The sequence below is a fragment of the Protopterus annectens genome, chromosome 8.part0, assembly GCF_019279795.1.
Source record: "Protopterus annectens isolate FY-2018-M chromosome 8.part0, PAN1.0, whole genome shotgun sequence".
Classification (NCBI taxonomy): Eukaryota; Metazoa; Chordata; order Ceratodontiformes; family Protopteridae; genus Protopterus; species Protopterus annectens.
Window position 1 is genome coordinate 499,773,563 of NC_056741.1, and position 15,661 is coordinate 499,789,223.

Here is a 15,661-nt window from a genome sequence, read left to right on the forward strand (position 1 = left end):
TGATAACTTCCTGGACTTCTGCATTTCTATCTGTAGTCATCTCATATGTCGTCGTAATGTTCCTATATGTGCATTTGTCAGTCCTGAAACTGCAACTGCTCACTATCATAACCCTGCTGTGAGACAAAGGCTGAGACTATGAATACTATCATAGCCCTGCTGTGGGACATAGGCAGAGACTATGAATACTATCATAGCCCTGCTGTGGGACATAGGCTGAGACTATGAATACTATCATAGCCCTGCTGTGAGACATAGGCTGAGACTATGAATACTATCATAGCCCTGCTGTGGGACATAGGCTGAGACTATGAATACTATCATAACCCTGCTGTGAGACATAGGCTGAGACTATGAATACTATCATAACCCTGCTATGGCACAAAGGCTGAGACTATGAATACTATCATAACCCTGTTGTGAGACATTGGCTGAGACCATGAATACTATCATAACCCTGCTGTGGGACATATGCTGAGACTATGAATACTGTCATAACCCTGCTGTGAGACTTAGGCTGAGACTATGAATACTATCATAACCCTGCTGTGGGACATAGGCTGAGACTATGAATACTATCATAACCCTGCTGTGGGGTGTAGGCAGTGACTATGAATACTGCCCTCTCATTACACTGGCGTGAGTCTGAGTCTGTTACTATTTCTGATAACATCCCTCACAATTCCCACACCATTTCTAGCCTGCCCTTCTCCTGAGTAGTAGACTCTGGATCCCAAGCTTATTGCATTACCCTTTAATCTTGTCTCTTGGATACATAGGACACCCATCCTCCTTGCACCATCATGTCATCCACTTCCAAGCTGCATTCTGTCAGTGTAGCAATTTTGGCAGGTTGATTGATTTTACCAGCTTTTGCTCAATAGAGCTCTCTCAGATAACCCAGGCTGGGTAGGTAGACAGCCAGGCAGTACTTTATTGACCCAGGGCTGCTGGACTTTATGGCAGGCACACACTGGCCAAATACATACATCCATAACTTGCAGATAGATACTGCATACTGAGGCAGACAGCTTGCTTCATTGGTGAGTTTGAGATGAAAACATTCAGTGTGGTCTCCAGAGAGAGATGAACAGGTAAAGCTTCTTCAGTCCTCGTTCTCCCCCATTCACCTTCTTCTGCATACATGAGTCCTCAGTTGAGCGTAGGCCATCTGGGTCATTGTCAAGACTTCAGCCCTGAACAGCTACCTCAATAAACTAATGTTTGAAATGTGGTGTATATTCCAGTGCTTTTTGTGTAACACACCATGATGTGCATGGTCATATGATACTCTTCATCTAGAGTGTATAAGATGTAAAAGCAAAGTCCTCAAGTTAGCAGCACATCATTTCATGATTATTTCATCATTATTATTTTTGGCTTCTAAATCCAAATGTTGTAGCAATAGTTCAGCTATGCAATTATACAATACTATGAATAAACTATGTGGAGACCTCAGAACACCTCTGTGATGAAAGGAAATGTTATTGATATGGCTGTACAGTAAATTAATTTAATTTTATCTTTATAAGTTTCAAACAAAAATACCTTGCCTAGCCTCTTATTGCAATGGAGCATTAACAGCAAAAATAGTAAATAAATACTGTGCTCTTGTTGCAGGTAATATCTTTGTTATCAGCTTGTCTGCAGCAGATATGATGGTTGCTCTCTACCCTTATCCATTAATTACACACGCCATCTTACAAAAGGCATGGACCCTGGGTTATGCTCAGTGCAAAGTGACAGCAGTAATAAATAGCCTTAGCCTCATTGGATCTGTCTATAACATCTTGTCGATAGCAGTTAACAGATACTTCTGCATCTGCCACAGCACTAAATATGATAAAATCTACAGCATCAAGAACACGTACGGCTATGTTTTCCTGACATGGGTAGTAATCATTGCTTTACTATTGCCAATGGCCACAACTGACGCCTTGCAATATGATCCACGGGTATACACTTGTATATTCAATATCACCACAAACCTGTCCTTAACACTTATTGTTGCAGCCTTCCAGTTTCTAATACCCGTAACTGTTGTGCTCTTCTGTTACCTGAGAATCTGGATTTTGGTCATTCAGGTCAAGTACCGCATCAGACAGGATAGTAAACAAAAGCTGAAACCTAGTGAAGTGCGAAACTTTTTGACCATGTTTGCAGTTTTCGTTATTTTTGCAGTCTGTTGGGGTCCAGTCTGTCTTATCGGTTTAGTGGTTGGCTTTAGCCCCACTGGAAAGGCTCCTACTATTCCTAGCTGGCTATTTGTGCTGGCTTGCTTCATGACCTACATTAACAGCTGCCTGAATGGAATTGTTTATGGAGTATTTAACCATAATTTTCGAAGTGAGTACAAGAAAATTGTCTTGTCCCTATGCACCTTTCTGTCAAAGCTGCTATAGAAAATATTTTAGAAGCATAGTATATCTGAAAAATATGCAGTGAGATTTCTTTTCTAAAAGGCTAATATTTTGTGTTTACATGTTTAACTTAAAGATCCCATATAATTATTAACCTAACCTTAAAAAATGGAATATCGGAACTTTGGAAATCTATGACAATTATTTTAGGTCAGTACCTGTTTGTATATTCTCTTATTTCAGAAATTCCATCCCTACTTCTAGATGCATCACTATATATTTCAAACAAGAAGTCATGCCATTTCGTTGTTTTTATTAATTTACCAGGATTACATTAAACCTCTAGAGGAGTAATTGCATTGTATTAATGTAAGAAACATCTGGGCATTTCTAAGACAGAGAATATCAAGAGGTCTGACTTGATTATTGAGGCATTTGTTTCATATTGGTAAAATATTAATTAGGTGTTCTGTAATTAACACTGAACAGATTGACTTAATGAAAGAAATGTTTTGCAAACACTTTTATGTCATTCAAGTAAAATTAAAAGTTGGTTTATTTGATGAAGTAGGGTAAGAATAAATATTTTGAATTGCAGTTATTTCTAGTTTAATCATAAATCATCTTAGAACTTTCTTTTGAAAGTTAATAAACAGTCTCAAAACTATTAACTCAGTACTATATTTTTTGTTTATTTTGCCATTACAAGCTTTAATAATAATTGCGTTCAGCCTTTACTTAGTAAAACATTCTGCAAGCAGTCTGCTGAGGGACAAAAAAAAATCACTTTTGAAATTAACTTTCTCAAGTTCATAACATTCTCTTTTGCTCTTGGATGCAAGACTGTAGCCAACTGCCATGGCATTGTTAATTGTAGCAAGTGTAGAATAGCTGAAGTGCATGCATGTGTGTGTTTGTGGGGGTGTGCTTACATCAGATATTTATCATGTTTCTATATATGTAGTTTACTGTCACAACTGTATCTAACACATGAAAATTAAGCAGTTTAATGGAACTGCTTAGGACTGTAAAAACCGCAGAGGAATGAGTAATGTGTTAAGATTTGAAGAATGACCTATCTTGGTCTGTGAATGCAATAGTGGCACCATTTCATTTTGAAAGCAATTCCTATATACCAAGGTTTAACATGCAGAGGAGGATGCAATAAAGTCCACACAGTCATTTTTGACTGACTGTGCATTGCAGCTCAATGCACACATGGCAGAAAAGATTTTTAAATTCAGTAAACTCTGCTTAGTGGTGTGCACTCATGAGCAAACATGGCAATTTCCATGGCATGCAGATTACAGCATAAGTAGTTGAATTGTATGCTAATGAAGCAAACCAACACTGGGCAATTTAACAATCTGTAAATCAACCATGTAGACTCAGTGCTCGTGTTGCCCATGTATCCAAACGTTTTCAGAATACAGCCACAGAAAGCACTCTACATGGAAACAAGACCATGTAGAAATCCATAGATTTGCACAGAACTGACTGTAACATAACCCCATACACCTTATGACATTATTAAATATGATGGATGCTAGAAAATTAGATTAACAATAGCAGTAGTTCCTTTTTAAGTGCCATGATATAAAGGCAGCTTTGCTCTCCCACCTCCAAATGAAGAAAGTGCTCATAACTAATGTAGACAGCTGAATGTGCAAACCCCATGAAATGTACTATTCATACTGTTATGTATGCATATGCAGTATGTATCTGATGGAATACAGTCTAATTTTATCAAAACCTGCATTCCTCTGTGTAGATATAGAGCGAAGCAATACCCTCCTTTCAGTGTACATCACTGGATTCCCCATCAGTCTCACTACCTACACAGTTGCCATCTGTACAGATTCAGGGTATCAGCAGGGTGAAGATGCAAGTAAGGTTAAAACTCATTAGAAATGCTGAGTCGCAAAAATATTAACCATGCAAGCAATTCCACATTGCTTGTGTTCAATGGATGACATCAGTGAATGATGACGGGGAGAACAAAATGGCTGCCATCCTATAAGCAGTGTTTCCACAGAGCTCTGCCACTCACCTACAATTCAACAGCTAATTTTAAGGTCTGAAAGCCTTCTCAAGATTCAATAGCATTACAGATTAATCAAGAATTTCACCTGCTGTGCTTACCTACTTTCTTGAAGAAGGAAGAATCTTTGGTATGAAGGATTGTGCCTGATTCTTTTGATCCTACTACTGCCAGTCCGGGCTACATGTGCTCTAGGCCTCGGAGGCCTACTACTCCTGTGAAGTAATAAGGCACTGAATAATATACATAACCATGTCAAAAGATCTAGATCACATGGAAACTCAAACCACTAAAGCAAAATTTTCCACTATAGCCTCTCCAGAAAAAGAAATCACCACGAAGCGGGCCAGGACTACTAAACAACAAGAGACACCCAAGACACCACCAGTAACATCAAAAGAGAAATCTGACTCAAACTACATGGAGGAACTAAAGATTGCCTTACAACCCATTCAGTCAGCAATTCAAGACCTTTCACAACAGCTTAAAACCTTCAATGACTCCATAGACAGAATATTAACCAGAATGGACAAAACTGAGGCAAGGGTGTTAGAAAATGAGATTAAAATTGACCAAATACAAAAAGGGCAAAAGAATAATGACACAAATATAAGGAGTATTCAACAGAAACTAACAGACCTCGAAGCCAGATCCAGACCCAACAACCTCATCATTAGAGGCATTCCAGAACAGGTTACACAATTTGACTTATTGGAGACCGTATCTGAAATCTTCTCTACATTCCTGAATAAAGAACCTCTCTCAGACAAAATAATTATAGAACGTGCACACAGAGCCTTAAGACCAGCTTCTGACAAAATAAGCCCAAGACCAGTGTACGTCAAGATCTTAAACTACCAGCACGTGTACAAGCTAACAAGTGCAGCAAAAAAAAGAAAATACATAGAATGGAAAAGTAACATAATATATCTATCTCCTGACCTACCAACACCAATTAAACAAGAAAGACAAAAGCTAGCCCCTTTCTGTGCTTATCTGATTAAAAAGCAGATCAGGTTCCAGATGAGATAAAAGGATACTCTCATTTTTGCTCACCAGGGTGCCCAGCTATCAGCACAAAGCTATGAGGAAGCGGTGGTGGTCTTCAAAAGGGCTTTTAATGAATGCCCAGACAAACCAGCTCAAAAGATGTAATATTACCCCTGTAAAGGTGAGCGATGGTTTGATAGATGCAATCAAATAGCGTATCTCTGCTTAAAATCATAATCCTACCTTGCGAGCTGGTCTTCATGGTCTCTTTACAGCATCCAGAGTCCGTATGATCCACTACCCTCGAAGCATCACTTAGACTGTTTTTTTTTTTTCTTTCCTCCAGACTCGTCGCCATTATTCAGATATCCTGCTATGACTCTTTGACCCCAGGAGTTCCCTTTCTTTAATGCGCCTTTAAAGGCGTACAGCACACGAATCGCTAACATGGCTCACAGTTTTTACAAACAGCCCGAAAAGTTTTGTGCTCTAACTCACGCAGGCTGCTGGGTCTTACACAGGCACTTGGAGTAAAGGATTAGTTAGCGATGAAGCTCTCCGGTTATACTCTCCTTCCGGTAGCCTCTAAAAATGCTCATGCCACGTAGGTGAGCGATATATTTATCTAGAGTCTACATTGCATATACTTTTTCCCTCTAAACAAGAGAAGTGAAACGTCTACAGATATCCAGCGACGTTTCTCCCACACACGAGAATCAGCAGGAACCTTTCAGCTGCGCAACTCCACCTCTGTCAACTGTGTTGGAATTCTAATGTGTTGAATGCAGGCAATTCTAACAGAGTAGCTCTTGAACTAGATGCCAGAGGAGTTTTAAATAATACCATCTGATTTTTCACAGCTACAAGATCCTGGATATAATTTTATGACCCATTTAAGTCCTAATGGTTGTCAATTTGTAAAATAAATTCTATGTAGATAATATGGCATTGGTCATGGGATACCAGCTACTGCTAGCAGTTAAAATAAGACTATCATAAAATTCTTCTTAAGAGCTGGCAAATAACAGTTGGATATCATTAAAAATGAGAGTATCATAAATATTTTCTAGCAGCTTGCAGCTAACAGGACACCATAAAAATTAGTTGTTAAAATAGGAATAGCATAAAAGTTTACTAGGAGATTGCATCTGTTGAGGCATAATGATAAATACAGACAGCAGTTTCAAAGGATAATTACAGAAGACATGGTTCAAGACACTTTATTTTCTAGGTTAATGGTAGCTGGGCTGAATTACATAATAATTAGGGATGAGGAAGGCACCGTTTTCCAGTATGCAACAAAACTATGTTTAATAGATGTTCTGTGTCTGCCAGTGTATATATACAGTGAAAAAAAACATACGCAGACAGGGAACTCTTGGTGCAGATATCAGAACGTCTGGAAAACAAAAAACGCAGAACAGCATCCAGATTATTTATAAGTATTTAATGCATGCTTTAATTGTTCAGCCACTACCACAAATGTATGCAAACCAAGTTTCCCTCTAGACAAATCTTCTTCAGTATACAATATATAGTTATATATAGTTATAGTTAATATATAGGTTTTTTTTTTTTTTTTACGTTTTTGTTTACTGACAATTGAACGAGTTGACTCATTCTGAGTCTTGACTGTTTGAAACTTACTCTACATGCTATATGATCTCACAAGTATATGAAATTGGGTCTCTACCTTATACTATTGTGTTGCTATATTAATATGTGCTCGATGGCATGGACATTTTTTTTTTTGTATAAGGATTTTTTTTTTTTCTTGCGTAATTCCAGAAATCTCACCAATTCACGCATGGGTCACTCTGCAGCTACGTCTGGGAGCTTGTTGCATCTCCTTACAGTTATCACCACACAGTAGGGTATATTCTTAGCATAACAGCACTCACATGCCTCCACTGTGTTTTATATAGCTGCTAATCAACATTGTAATGGAGGATAGTTACCTGCCCTGACATTTCCTAACTTACCCTCAAAGCACATGTGTGTGGCTTATTCGTCTCAATTTTGCAGGAGTGCAACATATTTTAAGAAGCTAGTTTGACAGTACATGGGGTTTATGTATGACTACTTTTTGTCATTCAATAGAGTATCTGTTACAGGAATTTTGTTTTTTACAGGGAGAACTTGTCAGTAGTTTTTGTCTCTCATGCAGAGGAAAAGCATCGCAATTCAAAGCTAGCGAAAATGATGTATGTAATCCTCTTTTTGTTAATTATGACTCAGTCCTGGATGTTTACTACACTGGGCTAATAAGCCTACATGTTTCCACACAGCTGTTCCTTTTATCTTTTGGGGTTGAACATTTATGGGAGGGGCTCCCCGTGCTTCCTTGTCAAAGATACAGGGACTGGGATATCAGGTCTTTCCCACAATCGCAGCTGATGTGCCCGAACTCTGCAAATATTTTGTTCCTGGACTGGATGAGCAGACATATGTCACCCAAACATTTTCCTCTGTAGGCAGCTTTTTTTCTGTCTGAGTAGTTAATAAATCCAGGGTCATTCTAGTCATAGTAAAGGCATCATTTCTCCATACATGATCCTGTATTATATAAACTTCAATATCAAGCCCAAATACCAAAGGTTCAGAGGAGATGCCCTGTACAACATTTGCATATACTTTGATTTGGATGTTGGAATCATTTGCTTGCAAATTAATGTGTATCTAAACCGTTTTTGACTGAATATTTCATGGCCTTGGGTGAGGTTACTGTTTGCATTTGGGTTAGTACTAATCATACTGTTGAAAACCTTTTACTTATTGGCGGAATATTAGTGACCTTGTGAAGATTACCTACACGGCAGAGTTTTATATTATACATAATAATCTATGTAATCGTTATACATTGGTGCCTGACTCACTCATACAACCTGTTTTTCTGTACAACACACTGGATACATGCATGACCGCTGTCTTGGAATTAACACGCATAATTTAACAGTGTTATCCACTGCCCAGACCAGACTGCATAATTCATCATATACATGTTAGAAGGTTACATACAATTATCAGCAATTTTTTCATGTAGATTGCTCATTAATGCAAAAGCTGGCTCCACATGTCTGCTGAGGATCATGGCAACAGTACTCAAGAGCAAATATTTGTGCTAAAGGCACAAACGTAACTGAAAAAGTAAGGGATGGGGAGCTTGAGGGGGTCAATGAGTAATGCTTTGGCTAAGGAAGATGTGGGAAATGTGATGATAGATACCGAAGGGAAACTGTGAGGGTTTTTCTTTGAGATGTGCCTCACTTTTTCTGTGACCCTCATTTTCTCGAACTGGATAATATGAATGACTGGCTCGTTAACATTTCTAACAATTCTATATTAAGCACAGGACATTTCTATATGTTTATTGATGATCAACAACATATTACTGGAAGCTAATTTCCCACAGATAATTTCCTTTTTAGTCACACTTAATATAAATGAAGGCTTGGGCTTAGTTTGCAAGGTTAAATAAGCCCAGCGCTAGTATATTAATAACTGTCAGTTTGCTGTTTAATTTTACAGGTTTCTACCTCTCGCTGTGGCGGAGTTTTGTGGTATGTGTATGCACTGCATAGGCTAGCTATGCATTTTGGTTTATGGAATGTTAGGTTATACTCTCTGGGAACAAGGTCTTTCACCTATCGTGTGATCTCAAGATCATTTCATTTTACCTTCCCAGATCCTTCCGGGCTTAGGGGGAGGTGGGTAGGCACCGGGATTAAGCGGGAAGGAAGCTCTCTACTTGCCCTAGGTTTACATTACAATCCCACGTTTTTACACAATGCGGTCCATATTCCCCGTCACATTCCTGACTTATTAAATACACTTAACTTAATTAGAGGATGTGGAACCTAGAGTCCTGGAACATTAAGGGCTTACAATCACCTAAAAAAAAAAAAATTGCTTATGCATCTGACCTTGAAATCTACTGCTAATATTACTTTCCTTCAGGAGATGCATTTGTTGAATCAGCAATGGGAACAAGAAAAACGGAGGCCTTGGATCAAAAAGATCATAACCTCAGAAGGCACTACAAATAAAGCTGGGGTGGCCATTATCATTAAAAATAACTTTGGGTCATATATAGGAAAGGTGGGATCGGATGATGAGGGTAGGTGGTGTTATTTTACTACAAATCACCCTTTATTAGATAAACCTATTCTCCTTCTCAACATATATGCCCCTTGCACCTCTCAACAGAGTTTCTTCACGAAGCTATATAACTTCCTCACTTCATTTCCTAAGCACTATTATATTGTGGGGGGGGGGATTGGAATTCAGTACAGGACCCCAAATCAGACAGATCAAATCCCAGAACTAGAGCTAATCTCTCAGTACATAAAGACATAACTGAACTGAAAGAAGAGTTTAATTTATTTGATCCCAACATCTTTCTAGACCCTGCTCAGAAAAAATACAATTACACCTTCTTTTCTAGCTGTGCCAAAAGTTGGTCCAGAATAGACTTCTTTCTCATCTCCAAGGCCTTTTACACTTTGAATATCTCCTTTAATCAATCCCCTAGATCTATCTCTGACCATTCCAAGATCTCTATGGGTATTCACCGATACAGTAGGGGCCCAACAGATAAAATAGACATTTGTTGGCGGCTAAACCCAAATCTCCTGGGGAGAGAGGAGATTAACTCTCAAATAGATGAATACCTGGATTATTTTCTTAAATCCAGGGAATCCTTCCAATCTCCATTAGACTGTGAATGGGCCGCGATTAAATCAATGATCAGAGGCTTCCTGATAAACAAAGCTGCATATTTCAAGAAACTTCGTAACAAAAAAGAACGGGATCTTACCTCTCAGCTGCAGAAAGTAGAAATAGAGTCTCAAGTAAATCACACCCCCCTGGTGGAAGAACGTATGATCCAACTACAAAAAGATCTAATATTGTTACATGCAGAGAACCTGAGTTTACATGAGACTAAATCTTTGGCCCTATATGCAGATGTGATACACTCTCCCTCCAGATTTCTGGCCAGGGTGATCAACCTTACTAAATCCTCTACATTTATACCTGAAATACATTATCAAGGGAAGGAATTCCAGCAACCTAATGAGATTATTGAAATCTTTGAAAACATCTTCGCTCAAACCTATGGACACACAGATAACATAGTTGGCGAACCAGAAATACAATCCTTTCTTAATAATCTAACCTTCCCCAATATAACGGAGGGACATTATAAGCTCCTAGAAAAGGAGATAAATATACAAGAAATTATCTCAGTCATTAACAACCTTAAACCCAATAAATCCCCTGGTCCAGACGGATTTATGGCTGAATTTTATAAAGCATTCAGTGCAAAAGTTTCCAAAGTATTGAGTTTATTGTTTAACTATATTACGCACAATGGCTTTAAGGATTTGCACTTGAATGCTTCCAGAATGATCTTCATTCTTAAACATAATACGGACCCTAAAATTCCTGGGAATTATAGACCCATATCCTTAATCAATTTGGACATGAAAATTCTGGCCATGGTCCTAGCTAACAGGCTGAAAGCTGTTATCTCTCATATTATCTCTCCTGAGCAATCAGGCTTTATCCCGGGCAGACAAACTAATGATCAGACCCTACTGCTGGAAAACATGATTCATCATTCTAACCTAGCCAAACACCCTGTGTACGCCTTAGCGGTAGATGCATCCAAGGCATTTGACTGCTTGAGTACGAAATTCCTATTTGCCGCTTTACCATTCTTTAACATTCCAACTTCATTTATAGACAAAATAAAAACAATTTACTCCACAGCATACACCACTCTTCATATTAATAAACACTCATCTAACAGAATCAATATGAAGAATGGAGTCAGGCAGGGTTGTCCCCTCTCCCCTCTTTTATTTAATTTATATATGGAACCATTATTTCTGCTTATTAAACAAGCCACTTTCATTCACCCACATAATTTCTATAACCTAAAGATACCCCTATCGGCATACGCAGATGACCTTAATATCTACTTCACTCTCCCCGATTCTGACCCAAATAAATTACTAGCTGCAATTAATATATTTTCCAACTTAGCAAATTACAAACTTAATAGGGAAAAGTCTGTAATATTCCCCCTAAATATTTACTCTAGGTTACCTAATATAACTTTAAAATCAGAGATCAAAGCGAAGGAGCAGCTCCATTATTTAGGTATACAATTCTCTCAAGGTAATCATAACTACTTTCAGGATAATGTGGTCAGGTATTGGTCAAATATTCAAAATGATATCAATAGATGGTCTAGGCTGAAGCTCCCTTTTCTGGCCAGAACCACAGTGATTAAGATGAACATCCTCCCTAAACTCTTATACCTGTTTCATTCCACCACCAATATTTTACATAACAATTTTTTTAAAAAGGTCATTTCTTCTATTTCTAAATTCGTGTGGGCCCCAAAATCGGTCAGGATTAGCTACTCTAAACTCACCTATCCTAAAGAGCAGGGAGGTCTGGGTCTGCCTGACTTTAAATCCTACTATGAGATAATCAATGCCTGTAGGGTATTAAAGATTGCGTCTTACCATAAAGACAAATATAAGTGGGCTCCATCATGGGTGATTCTGGGTAACAATTACATTAAATCATTAAAATTCAGCCCGGTAGCACTTCCATTTCTAAATGAAGCAAATATAAGCATATTGAAATGTACAAAAGGTCTTTTATATAGCATAAAATCCCTCCAGGCTCTGTTCAAATCTTTGAATCTTTCTCACTCCTTCATAACACTACAACCAATTCATCTCAACCCTAACATTAAATTGAGTGGGCACATGTTAAACTTGGTGAATTACCCCCTTCTTTTGAATACCTCTATTTCGGATCTCTTCCCCTTCAGACATATGACAATCTCTAACCTAAGAATCAGTTTGAATTTGCCCAAGAAATACCTGGTCATTTTACGACAGATTAGGGAGTTGATAGGGTAATACATAGATCATCCCCTGGTCTCAGAGGAAGATATTTCAGCATGCAGAACATTAAAGAAACTTCTGCTCAGTGAAAAAAAGATGACCTCGAATGCGTACAAGGTTATTTTGTCACTCAGATTTCAGAACGAGTTTATTATTTCAAAATTTTGGTTAAAAAGTAACCCAGAAATAAACCAAGGCTTAATAGCACAGGCTATAAAACGAAGTTCTAAATCTATTCCCTTCAATAAATTGAAATACACCCAGCTGATGATTCTGAACAATGCATATTTTACCCCTGAAGTACTAAGTAAGCTCTACCCTAATTAATCCCCTAAATGCAGTTATTGCTTGAACCAAACTGATGATATCCTGCATCTGTTTTGGAGTTGCAAGTGTTCCTATAAGCTCTGGTGTGCCTTGAGAGTGATACTTGAGAAAATTGGCTATGAAAAATCTACCCTCTCGTGGGAATTTACCATTTTGCATATTCCACCTCCGGGTCTATCTGAAAGGAAATGTAAGGTATTGATTCCTATTTTCATGTTAATTAAATACTACATTTCCCTAAATTGGAAAAATAGGCACTCCCTCTCTTGGGAGGGTTTTAAACGCATAGCTATTAAACATCTCAAGGCTCACAGATATTTGTTCCACAATATTAAACACAACCAATTATTAAGGAATTTTGGGATACTCTATCTGATCATATACTCAAATGAGTTTTTCTTTTTCCTTTTTCTCCATTTTGATACTGGACACCATCTTTTTATCTCATATGTGAATAACTTATATAACAAGTTCCTGGGCAAAGTAGAATCTGTATATAGTTCGAGTTTTTATGTAATTGTTGTATATGTTCCATTGTTTAATAGTTGTATGATATGTCCTAAGTTCTGTATTTTCTTTGGTGCTCACTGTTGTATTTGTCTTTTCTGAAAACTGCAATAAAGAGAATTATATAAAAAAAAAAAAAAAAAAAAAAATCAGTGAATGATGACATCGGGAGGGTATCAGGTTACACTTACAGAGGTGTACATGTATGTCTGTGAAGTGTAAAAGTGCATGTAAACAGTGTATAATTCACAAGTTCTGTTTCAACCTCTTTATTGTTTGTTGAAATGTATCATCTCTGTCTGCTTTAAGTTAAAAATCATTTTTTTTTAATTTTTGTCATTGTTTACACAATGCAGTCCTTAGCGCAACCATGGAAAATGAAGGAATGAATGGCAGGTTTCTCTGTGCTTGGCACATAACTATTCCTGTGGGGGCAAATTAATGTGTAGGGCTAGAGTATAAAAGGTCCTGGGTTCTAGTACAGGGCCTGCAACCTTTCTTTCACTTTTTCAGCTGCAAGCTTGTGTGATATCACAGGAACAGTGAAAAGTAATAACAAGATTACTTGTGTTTACCTTATTTAAGCATTGGTGTGTGCAGTGGTGCATAGGTGTGCATCATGTACAAGTACAAATGGAGTTGATATATTCAGTAAAGCAGCAGATGTTTTTTATAGGTGCTAACTACAGCATAAGCAGGTGATTTTCAATAAGGTAGAGTTATTCAAAAGCATCCATGTAGCCTCCATTGCATTTTTGTTCCTGAATATTTCAATACCATGGGAGTAGAGACAAGAAAATTTAGCTCTAAAATAAAATTGTGTAAAATGATGTATTTGCAAGGTAAGTCCTGAAGTTAGAATGTATTCTTTAATAATATTATACCATATCCTTAAATTTCTTTACTTGGTGCAGTAATCAAGTCAATAGTGGCGAATTTGTACAGAAAATACCTTAACATGTGACAGCAGACACATATTTTACTTATATGTGTCCATTACTAAAGTTTTTTATGTCTTATTCTTCCCGTTTTTAATTGCACTTTTGCAAGATGAACTGCATAACAGGAAATCGGCTGTGTTTATCTGGTTTGTGCAAAGTACAGCAGACTGACTAGGAAGCAGACAGCCGGAAATAGAAACCAGCTGCATTCAATGAATGTCCTTGGCCATCATGAAAAAATGACCTGGAGTACAGATAGCACTGGGTTGTAGTACAGAGTCTGCAACCTTTGTTTTACTGCTGTGACAACTGAGTGCAACATTGAGAACTGTTTTCTCAACATTCTTGTGGCAACAAGTTTAAGTGTAGGACTTCCATACACATGGAATTTGGTTCAAATACAGCATATCCCATACAGCATTACTTTTACTGATGGAGTAATCTATGTATTATCCCATTTATCATCCAATGTATGACTGCAGGTATACTGTGTACTATAGTGCTGTAAATGATTCCCTGCTATTTGGATCAGCATGCCTTTCACTTTTGCGAAAAACAGATACACAACTGCACACTGTTGCATTCTGCTTGTCAGACATTAGCAATGTGGCTCACATTTGCACAGTGCTTACCTACACACAAACAAGTGTAACTTGCATGTGTGTACACTTTGTTAACCATCATCCAATCGGCTGCTCACTGTACTATGGAACTGTGCATCTATGATTCTCTTTTATTGGTGTTTATTGTCTGTTTGCTTTGTATGAGATAAAAGTACATGTGGAAACACTGCAAACTGAGGGTGCATTCTAAGTATATGTCATAAATTCACACTGCATACACGTGTTACCCCTCCCCCACCAAGAACTACAACACTGGGGGCTCAGTATTTATTTACATTAATATATCAAGCAATCAACCACACTACAAAGTGTAATATATAATGTTCTGTGGCCCCTCATGAGCTGGGCCAGTTGGTGCTGCTGATAACCTTGCTGTGCTAAACTCAAGCATCCAACTATGCTTAATAAGGGTAATTATGTTTTTACACAGCTACACTTCTACACATCCTAGTGCTGTTAGGCTATTGGCCTTATATGAACCTATGAATCTATGTGCCTATGCAGGCCTCTCAACCTTTTGTCCCCCACATGGCCTACTGATGTCATCTACTATATGTTCACCTGCAGTCAGGTAAAAGTGAGACTTGTGCCATGGCGCTTGCTTAAAGTACTGACTTCTGTAGTCTGTGTACTTAGCTAGATAAAGATTCTGTTCTGCTGCAGTTAACTGTGTGTGTGTGTGTGTGTGTGTGTGTGTGTGTGTGTGTGTGTGTGTGTGTGTGTGTGTGTGTGTGTGTGTGTGTGTCTAGCCAGAAGAGCAAGTGTACATCCTGCAGTTACTGCCCCAATCCCATAAATTTACAGATTGTGATACTTGTACCTGCCTACACATCCATTTCAGACAGGACTTCCTTCTAATCTCCAACATGCACTGCTGATGTCATCCACTATAATTTGACCTGCAGCCATGGAAAAGTCAGACTTGTGCTGTGGAACTTGTGTAAAG

The 15,661-nt window shown here is 38.0% G+C and overlaps 1 protein-coding gene across 1 annotated transcript in view; it reads left to right on the forward strand.

The window, feature by feature from the left end:
• LOC122808268 (melatonin receptor type 1C-like) overlaps window positions 1–2,402 on the forward strand; it is a 75,564-nt gene extending 73,162 nt beyond the window's left edge. Inside the window, exon 2 of the mRNA XM_044079232.1 lies at window positions 1,621–2,402. Coding sequence (XP_043935167.1) covers window positions 1,621–2,402 — 782 coding nt within the window. The remainder of the gene's footprint in view (window positions 1–1,620) is intronic.
• Window positions 2,403–15,661: the final 13,259 nt, after the last annotated feature.